Here is a 13378-nt window from a genome sequence, read left to right as displayed (position 1 = left end):
TTGATTAGGCGTGAAACTTCATAAAACGGTTCAAATCACCGCGCAAAAAGGTCAAATCGTTCATCATTCGCAACCCCTGAGTAGAGACTGATAAGCAACGAATTGATTTATTTTCATAGATTTCCCTGATAAAAGTTTAAATGAAGAGACTTCTTTCATATTCTCACAGATTTTTGTCTACTCCGCCAATCCGAGGAGACCAGAGTGTTCACTAAGGCTGAAAAATAAAATAAGGAGCGATATATAGCTTGCATCCATGTCTTATCAGACCAGTCCAGGATAAGGCGATAATATCAATCATCGCACATGAGACGAAACCATTATCATCTCTCCGATCTTAATTCATGCGAATTCCAGGCTTGATTAGAAACAAGACTCCGATTTTGAAATTCAAGTACTCAAATTCAAGAAAATCGTCCCGTCCGTGAGGTTGGACTAAAATCGGGACGGAAATTCGTCCCGAGGCCTCCGAACGGGACGGTTTTCGTCCACTCGGACGAAAAAACAGTCACGTCCGCGTCCCTGCACTGATTCCGGATGTCGGACAGGACAATCTCCGTCTCGTCCCGTCCATCGTCCACCTCCTGGACGATCCGGAACTATAACTGTACATGACTCATTAGAGTGCAGCCTTGGGCAGCCGACTCTGTAAATTCTTTTGGCAATATAGCAGCGAGACCAACCCGGCCAATGATCAGGCTCAGTGTATTCCCCGCCGTCACTAATGTAATGGCCAAGTGCTAGATTGTGCATATAGTGCAGGGATGCGGACGGGACAATTTTTTTGGCCCAGGACGAGAAAATCGTCCCGTCCGCGAGGTTGGACGATAATTGGGACGGAAATTTGTCCCAAGACCTCCGGACAGGACAGTTTTTGTCCACTCAGACAAAAAAACCGTCCCGTCCGCGTCCCTGCACTGATTTCGGATGTCAGACGGGACGATCTTCATCCCGTCCCGTCCATCGTCCACGTCCCGGATGATCCGGAACTATAACTGTACATGACGCATTGGTGTAAATTCTTTTGGCAATATAGTAGCTAGACCAACCCCGCTACTCCATCCTCAAATTCTGATATGCTCAATGATTTTTGTTGCAACTGTGAAAGCTGTTTGACTTGGTGCACAAATCAAGGCAATAAATTGATACATACTAGGAAGTTATTTTAGAAATAACCAAATTGTCCTTCAGGAAATTTTATTTGCGTTAAAGCCCAATATATAGTTGCCCGCCGCCGCTGCCACGTCGTCTCTCCCTCGTCTTTGTTTATCCGTCCCTTATCACCTGGTTCGGCCCGAAGAAGCTCGCAGACTGCTTTGCGCCTGTTCGGAGAGAAGAGAACAGAAGAGATGGCGGAAATCGCTTCTTTCCAGGCTACCTCGAGCTCGCGCGTGCGCTTCTCTTTCGCCAGTAGCTTAAATCCCATGCGACTCCCAACGACGAATCGCGTGCACTTTGGGTTCCCCTCGCGCTCCAGATTCCCAAGTTTGTACTTGTTTCGCCGATTTCGACCTCTGATTTTGATTCTCGATTCCTTAATTGCCTCTTGTTGTGGTGTCCCAATGCAGGGATTTATGCCCTTTCGAGCAATGACATTAAGGTTGGCGTCAATGTTGAAGTTGACGGGGCGCCGTGGAGGGTTTTAGGTACATTTCTTGTTCTCGCTTGACGTTCTTCTCCCAAGTTTTTTCCTACGATGTGGCATTATAATTTTTCTAGCTTTATTATGGACGCAATTTAGGAATGTAGAAGAGGATAATTCTCCCTTGTATGATTGTTTCTTTCTTTTGGTCATATGTTGCTGGATAACCTGCATTGAAAATACTGTGAGGGGATCTACTGACATGTTGATTTTTTTTAACCTGCATTATTGATGTTTGTTGCTGGTTATGACCGTTTCTCAATGTCTAACTGGCTAAACGCCCTGTTGCTTTACCTTATTCTTCATTCGATAGATAATTGAATCAGATAAAACCTCTGGATATATAGTTTTCTGCTGAATTTTGGGGACCTGAAACATTTGATACGGAAGCTGTCTTGGCCATCGGAAATATTTGGTTCCAAAACTTGTTAAGACTCCTTGTCAACACTCGCATGAATTCTTGATATTTCATTTCCAGATTGAAATAGGCAATGATGTATATGCACTTTCTTTCAGCCAATTGGTACTGTAACGTCATTAAGTGTTATTTTGTTTAAGTGGCGCGCCAAATCGTACCCACGGCCAAATATCTGACTTTGGCGTGCCAAAGTCCCCAGAAGACCTTACAAATTATATTTTTGAGATTTCTCTTAAGCTGAATGTTTGACCGCAATAGCAAAGGAAGTGTCAGGTGACCCCACATCAAGTACTAGATTTCCTTTGTATTATCTCTCGTTTTGCTGAAGCATATAATCAATAAAATTACATAACCTCCCATTTTCATAGGGTTTTCGTCGGTCTTTATTTGTATGCGTTAAGCGATGCCAATTTTTTCGGTGATATATCAGGGCAGAAGTTTTATATATAAGTTTAATGTTTTGACACACTTCATTGCTATGCTGCTGCGTGACGATTGTAGAGTTTCTACACGTGAAGCCGGGAAAAGGTGCTGCTTTTGTGAGAACAAAAATGCGCAACTACGTTACTGGCAACGTCGTTGAGAAAACGTTTCGAGCTGGCAGTACGGTAATCTCACATCTCAGCCTACTGCTCCCAGATTAACAATTTCAGCTCCCATTTTCTAGGAACGATTAATCATCCTTGAAGTATAAACTAGTCCATAACTTGCGTCTGGTTCCTTGTTTTCGTTAAGTTAATTCTCAATAAAATATTATCCTTTTCCTTAATTTTCATTCAGTTAAGTGAAGCCAACGTGTCGAAGGAAACGAAGCAGTACACTTACAAAGACGGAGATCAGTTCGTTTTCATGGATCTGGTATCTCTTTCTCTCTCTCTCTTTGTCTCGCTGTCCCTCTCGACGCTCATCCAATGGCGGTACATGACCCATTTCTTGGGTGCAGTCATCCTACGAAGAAGCTCGTTTGAATGAGAAGGATGTCGGGGACAAGGTGAAGTGGCTGAAAGAGGGCATGGACTGCATTCTCCTCTCCTGGAACGGCCGGGTAAGCCCTCGTCTTTCTACTGCCGATAAGCTTTGTAGACGGATGAAGGTCCATCATCCGTTCTGTCCTTTACCATCATCAGTCATCCATCCTGATCTCGGAACAAGAACAGAACGAAAGCTTTCACGCCTTTCGTTCCATTCCGTCATCAGGTCACGATGATCTATGCTAAGTTTACAACCGTCCTCCTGTCCATTCCTTCACCAATTCTGTCCAGCCTCTCTCATTATTTTGGTTAGTCCTCAAGACTTGAACTATGAGCTTCCCTGGTCGAGGAATTAAGCTTTAAACAATGAACAGGTCATCGACTTCGAACTGCCGATCACAGTCAAACTGGCCGTCGTAGAAGTGGACCCCGGCCTAAGGGGAGACACCGCTCAAGGTACGTTTGACCGAGATTGTTTGACCGAGGCCCGTAGCGTTGACTCTGGATCCGACGTGGCAGGTGGGTCGAAGCCAGCCACGCTGGACACGGGAGCTGTCGTGAATGTGCCTCTCTTTGTGAACGTGGGCGACGAGATAATGGTGGACACGAGAACCGGGCAGTACATGAGCCGGGCGTAGGCCTCTCTTCTGAATCCAAGTTTTGCGGTGAACTTCTGCTTTCTGGGCACCTCGAATTTTAATTAAAAATTGAATCTTGCCCACCTCGAGAAACCCATTAACAGTCTCAGGAGTCAAAGCATCGTCTTAACAGGTCCGTGACTTGAAATAGATAAAATACAGAAAAATAAGGAAGATCCGGAGAGGAGGAATCCGGCAAGCTTCGCAAGCACAACAGAGCCACAAACCAGCAGGATTCTCCCTCGCCAGCGAGGATGACGATAGGAGAAGACTCAAAAAGGAAAACGGAATTGATAGTGGAAAGAGGGGAGGAGTCAACCCAAGTCTTCCCCTGCGCTGCTCTGGCGAGGGGAGCCGATCATCTCCAAAATGCTGACCACCTCGGCCATGTCCGGCCTCGCAGATGGCACCTGTGAAGTGCAGATGAGGCCCAGCTTGATGACTGGCACCGCCTCCTCCGGCTCGAACCCGCCGGCGAGCCTCCGGTCCACGCACCCGACCACCGCGCCCTCCTCCAGCGCGCCGCGGACCGCGTCGCAGAGCACCGCCACATCATCCTCTGTGTACTCCACCGGCCTCCTCCCCGTCACCACCTCCAGCACCAGCACCCCAAACCCATACACATCACACTTCTCCGTCACCTTGACCGTCCTGCATGCGAACTCTGGCGCCATGTAGCCCAGCGCGCTCTGCACCTTGGCGCTCAGCACATACCGGTCCAGGGCCGGCAGCAGCTTGGCCAGCCCGTAATCCACCACCTTTGCCTCGCCGTCGCTGTCCAAGAGCACATTGCTGGACTTGATGTTGTAGTGGATGACCCCTCTCCGGTGCAGCTCCGCCAGGCTCCTGGCCACCCCCAGGATGATATGGAACCGCTGCCGCCACATCAGCGCCTCCGCCGCCTCGTGGAGGCACCGGTGCAAGCTGCCCCCTCCGATGAACTCGTAGATGAGCAATTGCAGAGACGGCGTCCAGTAGAAGCCCTCCAGCGCGACGAGGTTGGGGTGGCGGAGCTTCCCCAGCTTCTTCACCTCAGCCTCAAATTCCTCCCTGGACTTCACCAGGCCGGAGACGGCGAGCTTCTTGATGGCCACCGGCCGCCCGTCGGCGAGCCTGGTCTTGTACACACACCCGAACCCACCGCGGCCCAGCTCGCTGTCCTTGCTGAGCACGGCGCGTGCTCCGGCGCTAAACCCGGACTCGCCGCCGGAGAACATGACCAGCTTGCCGGAATTGTTCTCTGGCGACCCACTCCGGTACCCGTCCGAGGCGGAGAAGGCCGGCTCAAGGCGAGGCGGGTCGGCATGCCGCCGCCGGACTCTGTGGTTAAGGACGGTCACCGTGACCACGCCGGCCGCAATCAGGGCGGCGGCGGCGATGGCGACGACGGCGGAGATGCTGAGGAGGATCTTCTTGTGCCGGGAGGGGGCGGAGGGGTCCAGGGACGACGTGTCGGATGACGAGTTGGGGTTGAGGACGATGGGCTTGGGGAGGACACCGGGGCAGGAGCGGTTGACAGCGCCGCCGCAGAGCGAGGGGTTGCCGGCGACGGACGACGGGGAGATCGTGTTGAAGAAGTTTCCCGAAGGAAGGTCACCGGAGAAGAGGTTGTGGGAGATGTTGAAGACGCGGAGGCGGGGGAGCTCGCCGAGCTGCCTGGGGAGGCCACCGGAGAGGCGATTCTGAGAGAGGTCAACGCTCTGGAGGTTACCGAGGCTCGCCAAGCTCAAGGGCAGCTCGCCAGTCAAGTTGTTCTCAGACAGCACCCTGAAAGAAGCGATCTTTACTTGACAATGCTGTAATGGCGATAGACAAAAGTCGTTCTGTTCTGTTCGTTTTAAACGAACAAAAAATTCGCACAAAAGAACTTGTTCTGTGCTTGTTCTTTGTTCTTTGTTCTGCGATCTTTACCTTGTTCTTTGTTCTGTGCTTTTTTTTCTCAAAACCGGACAAAATTCGGACGTTCGCACAAAACTAGAACAAAATTCGCACAAAGTGAACAAAAGAACCGCACAAAACTAGAACAAAAATCGCACAAAGCGAACAAAAGAACCGCACACAGGTATGTGCCTTGTTCTGTTCGAATTTGTTTTTGTTCTGTTCAGAAAACCCAACAGAACAAACAATTCGCACAAATTCGCACAAAAAGAACAGAGCGACCATGTCTACTCGCTTGGTTAACCTAGTTAAGATGACGGTAATGGTTAGAAGAAATTTGGTAGAACTCACAAGAATTCGAGGGCGGAGCAGCTTCCGATCGCCGCCGGGATGCCGCCGGAGAGCTTATTTTGAGAGAGATTCAAGCTCTGCAACGAGCGAAAGCTGCCGATCTCCGCCGGGACGACGCCGGAGAAGGAATTCCCCGATAAATCCAAGACGACGATAGAGTGGGTTGAAGAATTGGGGAATTTGATGGCGCCGCTGAGCTTGTTATCCGAGATAGACACCCGCTGCAACCCCTGCTCGAAGATCCAAAGAGGAAGCTCGCCGGAGAAAGCGTTGCGGCTGAGATCCAGATCCGACAGCCCCAAAACCTTCGGCAAGCTACCGCCGAAGCCATTGCCCGAGAGGTCGAGAAGCTTCAGCCTTTGCAGGTCGCCCAGACTGTAAGGAACTTCGCCTGTGAACCTGTTGAAGGAGAGATCCAAGGTCTCGAGAGCGGCCATCTCAGAAACCCACGCAGGGAACTCGCCGGAGAAGGCGTTCCGGCCGAGGAGAAGAGAATCGCAGGCGGAGAGCCGCTGAATCGCCGCCGGGAGCTCGCCGGAGAGAAGATTCCCTCTCAAATCGAGGGATTTCAACAGCGACAAGCCTCCAAATCCCTCTGGAACGCTCCCCGTGAGCTGGTTTTCTCTGAGAGAGATGCTCCTGAGACTGACCATCTTCTCTATCCCCAACGGGATCTCGCCGGAGAGACCATTGCACGAGAGATCCAGCGATCTGAGAGAGCTCAACGACCAGAGCGAGGGATTCAACCCCCCCGTGAGCTGATTCGAGGAGAGATTCAAGGAAATGAGAGAAGAACACGCTGAAAAACCGGCTGGAATCGCCCCGGAGAACCGATTCCTCGCGAAAGAAACCGATTTTAGCGAGGCGCATTGAGCGGAGAAGGTGTCGGGGATCTCGCCGGAGAGATCGTTCTCGCTCAGATCCAAGGATTGAAGGCTGCCCAGATGAGAGAGGTCGAGAGTGAAGCCCCCGGAGAAGTTGTTCTTGGAAAGAGAGAGGGATTGAAGGGATTGAAGCTGAAGAAGGCCGCGGCCGATCTTGCCGGAGAGGGAGAAGCCATCGAGGGCGAGCTCGACGACGCGCTTCGTCTGAAGATCGCACTTCACCCCGACCCAATAGCAAGGGCTATCGGCGTCTTCGTTCCAGGAGGCCAGACGGGCTTCTGGGTCGTGAAGGCCAGCCTTGAAGACGATAAGCCCGAGGATATCGTCGTTGAGCGCCGGCTCAGAAGCCATTGCCATTGCCATGGCAGGAAGAAGCAGCGCAAAGAGCAGGGAAACCCTCATTCTGAAAGAGAGGTTGGAGGGGAGAGTAGAGTAGAGAGAAAGAGAAGGATTTAGTAGCGATGGTTTGAGAGCGAGCTCGAAGGTTTTGGGAAAGAGGGTGTTGGGGTTGGCGGCTGCTGCGAATCGGAACCCTTGCCCATGGGAAGAAGATGAAGAAGAAGAAGAAGAAGAGTAGGAGGAGAAGAGAGGAGAGTGACCCAGAACCAGTTTAAGGGAGAGAGAACAGAGGCCTGCCGTCTCAGAACCAAAAAGGTAAAACCAAAGCCTGCCCGCCCAGCTCTCTCTCACTCTCTCTCTCTACATTTCTAGTATACTGCGCACTGTGCACATTGCTCGAGGATGAAGCCGGGAGACTGCCCTGTTGGGCCTTTGGGCCTCAATTGAGGGCCAGGGTAGATAGCCCATTTCTGCTGATGCTTCTGATTGAAGTTTTTTTCAGGGATGAAATGACTGTCAAGAACCAACCATTCACTTCAGTTAGTGCAGGTACGCGGACGGGACGATTTTTTGTCCAGGGACGAAAAAATGTCCCATTCAAGGGTATGGACGAAATTCGGGGCAAAAATTTGTCCCGGAGGTCATGGACGATTGGCAGACTAATCTAGACGAAAAACTGCCAGACTCATATCCGATGGTTGAGATGTAGCCACGTGGCCTCGCTATGACAATTTGCATCAAAGTCCTTGTATTTTTAAGCGTGCGCAAACTGACGCCGCTCAGAAATAATTGTACATATGTTCCTTCGCATTCTCTCTCCTCTGTATTTCCCTAAAAATTTAGAAACATTTATATTGATATATTAAAAATGTAAAACGGGTTTTTTCCCGTCCGGGACGAGGGACGGAACGGTTTTCTTCCCGGACGGGATGAAAATTTGTCCGGGGAAGACTGGACGGGATGGTTTTTGTACCGTCGGACAAAAAATTCATATCGTCCTTCATCCTTGTACTGAATCCGGACGTCAGACGGGACAAAATTCATCCCATCCTGTCCATCGTCCACGTCCGGGGCGATCCGAAACTATACACTTCTCTTTTATATGAAATACTTGACAAGTATTCTGATATCTGAATCCCAGTATACATCCTTATGGATGGTAAATTTTGGTAACCCACATGCCTATGATGCATTTGCACACCATTTATCATTATTCTGTGACATCATTTATAAAATGGCATTTAGTCGCACATAACAATATCATTTCTTAATTTAAATTATTTAAATATAATTCAAGATCAAATATTATGTATCAGATGAATATGAAGATATTATGCATTAAACTATATAGGTGCTTTGGTGATTTTCATGAATGTTCTTGTGTTTATTCAATTGATGAATTAATTACCGCAGCCATAAAAGGCATTCAAACAATACTATTGTTTTTAATACTGTGTAATGATTTATGGATTATTCCAAGATTCAACTTGTCTAGCCACCAACATTTTTGATTTTGGCACCTTACTCAATGAAGACTAATTCTCCCATTTTGAAATGAACAGTTTTTTCATTGGGAGACGGTTGAATGATAAAATGTATATTTTTTTAGTTTTCAAGTGTGCTTGTTATTGCATAGGAGGGGAAAAAATTGGCTTGTGTACAAGTAACCTCATCAGAATTGTGACATCATTTGATTAACTATATACTATAACAGTGTTATCACTTAAATTTTCAGAAGAGTTCCAATTGGAATTGGCGTGGCAACTTACCTATTTATGATGTAAGTGAAACACGAGATAAGCCAAGAAATAGATAAACGGACACCATTATCATGCTGCATTTTGCCAAAAAGATTATCATTATGGTTTCATTATTTAATTTATTTTATGTGTGCCAGGACATGAAATACATAATTGATCAACAAGGACAATGATACATGGAACACCATGCATGGGCATATACAAAAGTCTGATATCTACCAAGGACACAATGATCTAAGATGATCTGGCAGCGTTGACATGGATTGAAGGAGAGATCAATGGCCATATTGTTTTAACTTCTTAATCCAATATCTAAGGGTCTATAAGTTTTGTGCTCCAATTTGAGGTGTAAATTATCTTTATATCTTCTACCATCAATGCCCCTGATCAATAAATAGGGCCTTCAAACATTGTTAAAATTATTCACATACCCAAAAATTCCCAAATGACTGAAACAGTACATCTATTTCAGTGTTCATTATTGATTATGTGGAGATAAGGGATATTTGTCATTCTTTTGGAAAAATATCACGTTAATAACTGGACATATCAGAAAGATATCAAAGCTTAAATAAAATGATCTTCCATGAAAAATATTGCTGCCTAGGTGAGAGCTGACAAAAATCTAGCCAACTCTACAGAGGAAACTTAGGCTATTTTTTCATGGTTTATCCCTTCTGCCATTAGTTCAATTACAATATATTTTATATTAGTATATAGTTTGATCTGTCTTTTATACTATCCATTTTATCTTTCCTTTGTTCTTGGGTCATTATAAACCTTCCATCACCCAATCTTTCTGTTTTTCAATTGGTCTTCTTTGGTCCTAGCCTTAATGTCCACATTATATGCACTTATTTTCATCTCAAATCCTCAAGTTAACATTCTCCGTATGGATTTCTCCTGTCACCTCTATTCATGTATTCAACATATTTATCATGACTCGGGATTTATAGATGCATTTTATCTACTTAATACAATCCACAATGGCACATAAAATTATTCCTTCTATGACTCATGGCAATTTCATCATGAAATCACTAAGCCACTATTACCATACACCGACCTTGGAAATATGACATAATATTAGAACCTCAATATCATCATTCGAAGTCAATAAATGAGATGTGCTAATCTAAGTATGTCATCTCCCTAGTGCGTATTTGATATGTGAGCTTGAAACAAAAGTACAATGGTTGTTTCTAGAATATAGCCAATTATACTCTCAGCTGGATTTTTCTGTTGAGTATTGGCACATAGAGACTTGTGAATGTTGCCTCTCTGTCTGAAATATGACTTTGTTGGAGAGTTGGGAAACTCTCGTGCATTATCAGATCTGTAACACTTGTTCCCATTTCCAAACTGATTATTAACCATATCACAAAACAGTATAAAGAGTCACGTGTGCCTTTGATTTCAGTCAATCTTGTCATGTTACATATGTACAATCATCCACAAATATTATAAACCACCAACATACAGTCCAAATCACAACGAGACATGGTCCCCACACATCACCATGTATGCAATCAAACAGGTTCAAACACCATTCATTTGGATATTTAACAGATGAACACTTGTTTTTAGCCGACTAACATGCTTCACTTGAATTTTTTTTTACACTCACTTGTTTAAAAAGATACGGAAACCTGTCCTTGATAGATCAACAAGAGGATGATCCATGTGTTGATGTGTCAATAAAATATTTTCCCCATCCATTCCACCTAGCATCACAGATGAGAAACACTTTATGGGACTATCATCCGAAAGTAGCAAGCTGCCATTTCTCCTAGAGAAAGAATTTTTATTAGATACATTTTCATATAAAAATAAATTATGATCATCAAGGACAAACCTCCGTCCAGTATCATAGAATAACTTTTGTATAGATAAGAGGTGTGTTCTCAAATGTGACACATGGAGAATGACTTTCAACACTCCAATATGATTTAATTCCATTTCAGCAACTCATAGAACTAGTGATAGATCCCCACCAGCTGTAATTACCTTGTGCAGCTCATTAATAAGTGAATAGTTGAGAGAAAAAAATATTGGTAGGATACACTTGATCAATTGCACTAGACTCCGCAATTCACTGATTCTGACTGAATTCAGAAATGTTTGTTCCCTCACCTGACTTCACCAGTGATATATAATGCATCAGTCATTGTAGTTGGTCAAAATACTCCTTCAGTTTTCTCCACACATCTTCTTAGACTTGGGTTTTCATAACTTCCACCTTCACTTTACACTTAGATGGTTTACTTGGGTCATGCTCTTGGAAAACTGCTAGAAAAACTTTCTTCGGTTGATGTTGATTTTTCAAGGCTAGATTCCAGCATGTCTCTTTCATATGGTAGCTCCTATTACAATATGAAAACCATAGAACTCCCCTCGGGTCATCGAATGAGCCTTAAGTTTGCCCAATGTTAGGCCTATTTGAACACATTTCTCCTTGGGTGAGACTGGGCTTTGACACAAACGCAGAAGAATTATTTATGTATGCTTAATATGGACGGGATGGGACTAAGACAGATATTATTACTGCGTACTAATAGCCATATGGAGAAGAATTATTTGTCTTAGTATAGTTGATCATGTGGCTTTTAGTACGGCGACACTAAGACAGATAATGGGTGATCTTTTGAGAAAGAGTTCACTGAATTGATCTGTAAAAATCCCTGAATGGTATTATACCTAAATGTCTATCAAGTTGATTCAAGTCATGGTTGTATAAGTGATCCACTGACCTGAGACACCAAGGACATCTTGTGAATGGACGATTACATTTTGACTATTCCTAACGAGCCTCTAATCATGGTATTCAAAAAATTCAACGCTCGGATGTTGTAAGAAGCTCACGGAGATGATTGTGGTCAAGACAGGATCATCCACCCTCGGTATAAGAGGAGATCGACTCAAGGAAGACGATGCAAAAAATCCCTGGCTTGGGTAGTGAGGATATTGGAGGAGTTATCGAATGATCCCCATAACGCATCAGTATTAATTGAATGACGGATTAGGGTTTGACAATAAATCATACCCTAAGTCTTTCGAGAGTCTTGCGTGGATGATGGATTATATATATATGGTAACCGATGAAGACAAAGGTTCCATGAGAGAGTTCAACACTACTCGGTATTGACAATAACCTATCGATTGGGTTAAATCGATCCTTAGTTAATTCATCTATATGTCGATATAGTTAATTAATAGGGTTGGTCAATAATTGTTATTGGGCCACTAAAGTTATTAACTAGAATGATACATGGGCATAGAGGATCACAAGCACAAGGTCATAAGGGCATTGGTCGATATATTTTACTTTGTAGGGTTTTTGATAAGAACTTAAGTGAAATATAAAGACGGAAAGGGCTCTCATTTCAAGCACCCAGGCCAACCAGATTTGAGATCCCCTCCCTTTATCCACTCTCTTCTCCACTCATCCAAGGATAATGTCTTCATGGTGAGAATATCTTCTAGATTTCAAGAAGAGTTCAAGAAGAAGACGTGTAGATCCAAGCGCAGAGTGATCACGTGGATACTTCTAGAGGCCAAACACATTAACGGCTTCAGAACGATCTCTGAGCGGCAAAGTCAAGGGTGGAACGAGTTCCCCACAAGGTATACTCAATGTTTGTTTTAAAGATCGATTATGAATCGATCAACATGCTTCCACATCCATGGCATCGTGTTTTCGATGGATGAACCAAGGCACATAATCCAATACATATTGAATATCGATAATATATTTATAGACACCTCATGCAAATATTTTCGAGTTTATTGGTTCAACATGCTTTTTGGATGAAAATTAGAACAATATGCATATCAAACGCTCAAGGCCATCAGTTAAGGCCCTATTAGGTCTTATTTACAATGCTATGATGGTGCAATGGACCTGGTGGTGAGACATAAGTGCAACAATGAGTCAGTGATGGAGGTGAGATACTGACCTGATCATGAGAGGGAGGAGTGATGGTGAGTCAGAGATAGAGATATATCAGTGATCCAGCTGTGAGATGGAGGTACGATGGCGAGTTAGTGACACAGGTGCAACGGTGACCAAGTTGTGAGTATTCTTTCATCTACTCCGTTTATACTAGAGAGATGTGGCTTTCTCAACCAAGATTGCTTGCAGATATACATTCTCTCTCGCTCTTTACATATAAGAACAACTTGCATGATTTGCATCAATTTTAGTCACAATGCCCTCTCTTCTTTCTCTGTGCTTTTATCTATTACTTGTGTTCAATCTTTGTCATAATCCTTACATTTATACAATGAATCAAGGTAAATGGATTCAGATATGAAGACTATGTGGGACAACATAATAATGGTAGATTATATACTTCCATTCAATTTTTTCTCAATTGTGGTTATGTATTTCATATGGAGTACAATTTTGTTATTCTCTATGATGATGGGGCAATGAAGAGAAGACATCACTTCATAATTTTTCAGCGCCAGGTTGACAATGACAATGATGCCTCATCA

General features: G+C 44.8%; 2 protein-coding genes and 1 long non-coding RNA gene across 5 annotated transcripts; 2 read left to right on the top strand and 1 right to left on the bottom strand.

Moving 5' to 3' along the window:
* The first annotated feature begins 1257 nt into the window (after positions 1–1257).
* On the top strand, positions 1258–3766 carry LOC144707348 (elongation factor P (EF-P) family protein). Of its 2 annotated transcripts, XM_078580459.1 has the most exons (7): positions 1263–1485; positions 1569–1646; positions 2562–2668; positions 2841–2918; positions 3004–3105; positions 3406–3487; positions 3551–3766. In XM_078580459.1, exons 1-7 carry the CDS (start codon positions 1350–1352, stop codon positions 3667–3669), a joined length of 702 nt encoding a protein of 233 aa, XP_078436585.1. In that variant the 5' UTR covers positions 1263–1349; the 3' UTR covers positions 3670–3766. The 2 variants fall into 2 exon arrangements, with proteins under 2 accessions (XP_078436579.1, XP_078436585.1); XM_078580453.1 differs by having other exon boundaries at positions 1258–1485; positions 3406–3766.
* LOC144707305 (uncharacterized) lies at positions 3761–7477 on the bottom strand. Its single transcript, XM_078580417.1, has 2 exons — positions 5899–7477; positions 3761–5436 (listed from the first exon to the last, which is right to left on the bottom strand). Exons 1-2 carry the CDS (start codon positions 7182–7184, stop codon positions 3984–3986), a joined length of 2739 nt encoding a protein of 912 aa, XP_078436543.1. The 5' UTR covers positions 7185–7477; the 3' UTR covers positions 3761–3983.
* Positions 7295–7938, top strand: LOC144707378 (uncharacterized). 2 transcript variants are annotated; one of them, XR_013582470.1, is made up of 2 exons: positions 7295–7436; positions 7662–7938. It is a non-coding gene; the product is annotated as an uncharacterized LOC144707378 (long non-coding RNA). The 2 variants fall into 2 exon arrangements; XR_013582469.1 differs by having other exon boundaries at positions 7350–7436; positions 7624–7938.
* Positions 7939–13378: the final 5440 nt, after the last annotated feature.

This window comes from Wolffia australiana, chromosome 1, assembly GCF_029677425.1.
Source record: "Wolffia australiana isolate 7733 chromosome 1, ASM2967742v1".
NCBI lineage: Eukaryota > Viridiplantae > Streptophyta > Magnoliopsida > Alismatales > Araceae > Wolffia > Wolffia australiana.
The sequence above is the reverse complement of the archived record's forward strand: the minus strand, read 5'-3'. Positions and strand labels throughout refer to the sequence as shown.

Excerpts from the sequence above, each read along its gene's own strand:
- LOC144707305 (XM_078580417.1), bottom strand. The coding sequence starts at position 7,184 with ATGAGGGTTTCCCTGCTCTTTGCGCTGCTTCTTCCTGCCATGGCAATG. Across the intron at positions 5,437-5,898 it reads TGCTCCGCCCTCGAATTCTT|GGTGCTGTCTGAGAACAACT; the intron begins GTGAGTTCTACC and ends CGCTTCTTTCAG.
- LOC144707348 (XM_078580453.1), top strand. The coding sequence starts at position 1,350 with ATGGCGGAAATCGCTTCTTTCCAGGCTACCTCGAGCTCGCGCGTGCGC. Across the intron at positions 2,669-2,840 it reads CGTTTCGAGCTGGCAGTACG|TTAAGTGAAGCCAACGTGTC; the intron begins GTAATCTCACAT and ends ATTTTCATTCAG. Across the intron at positions 3,106-3,405 it reads TCCTCTCCTGGAACGGCCGG|GTCATCGACTTCGAACTGCC; the intron begins GTAAGCCCTCGT and ends AACAATGAACAG.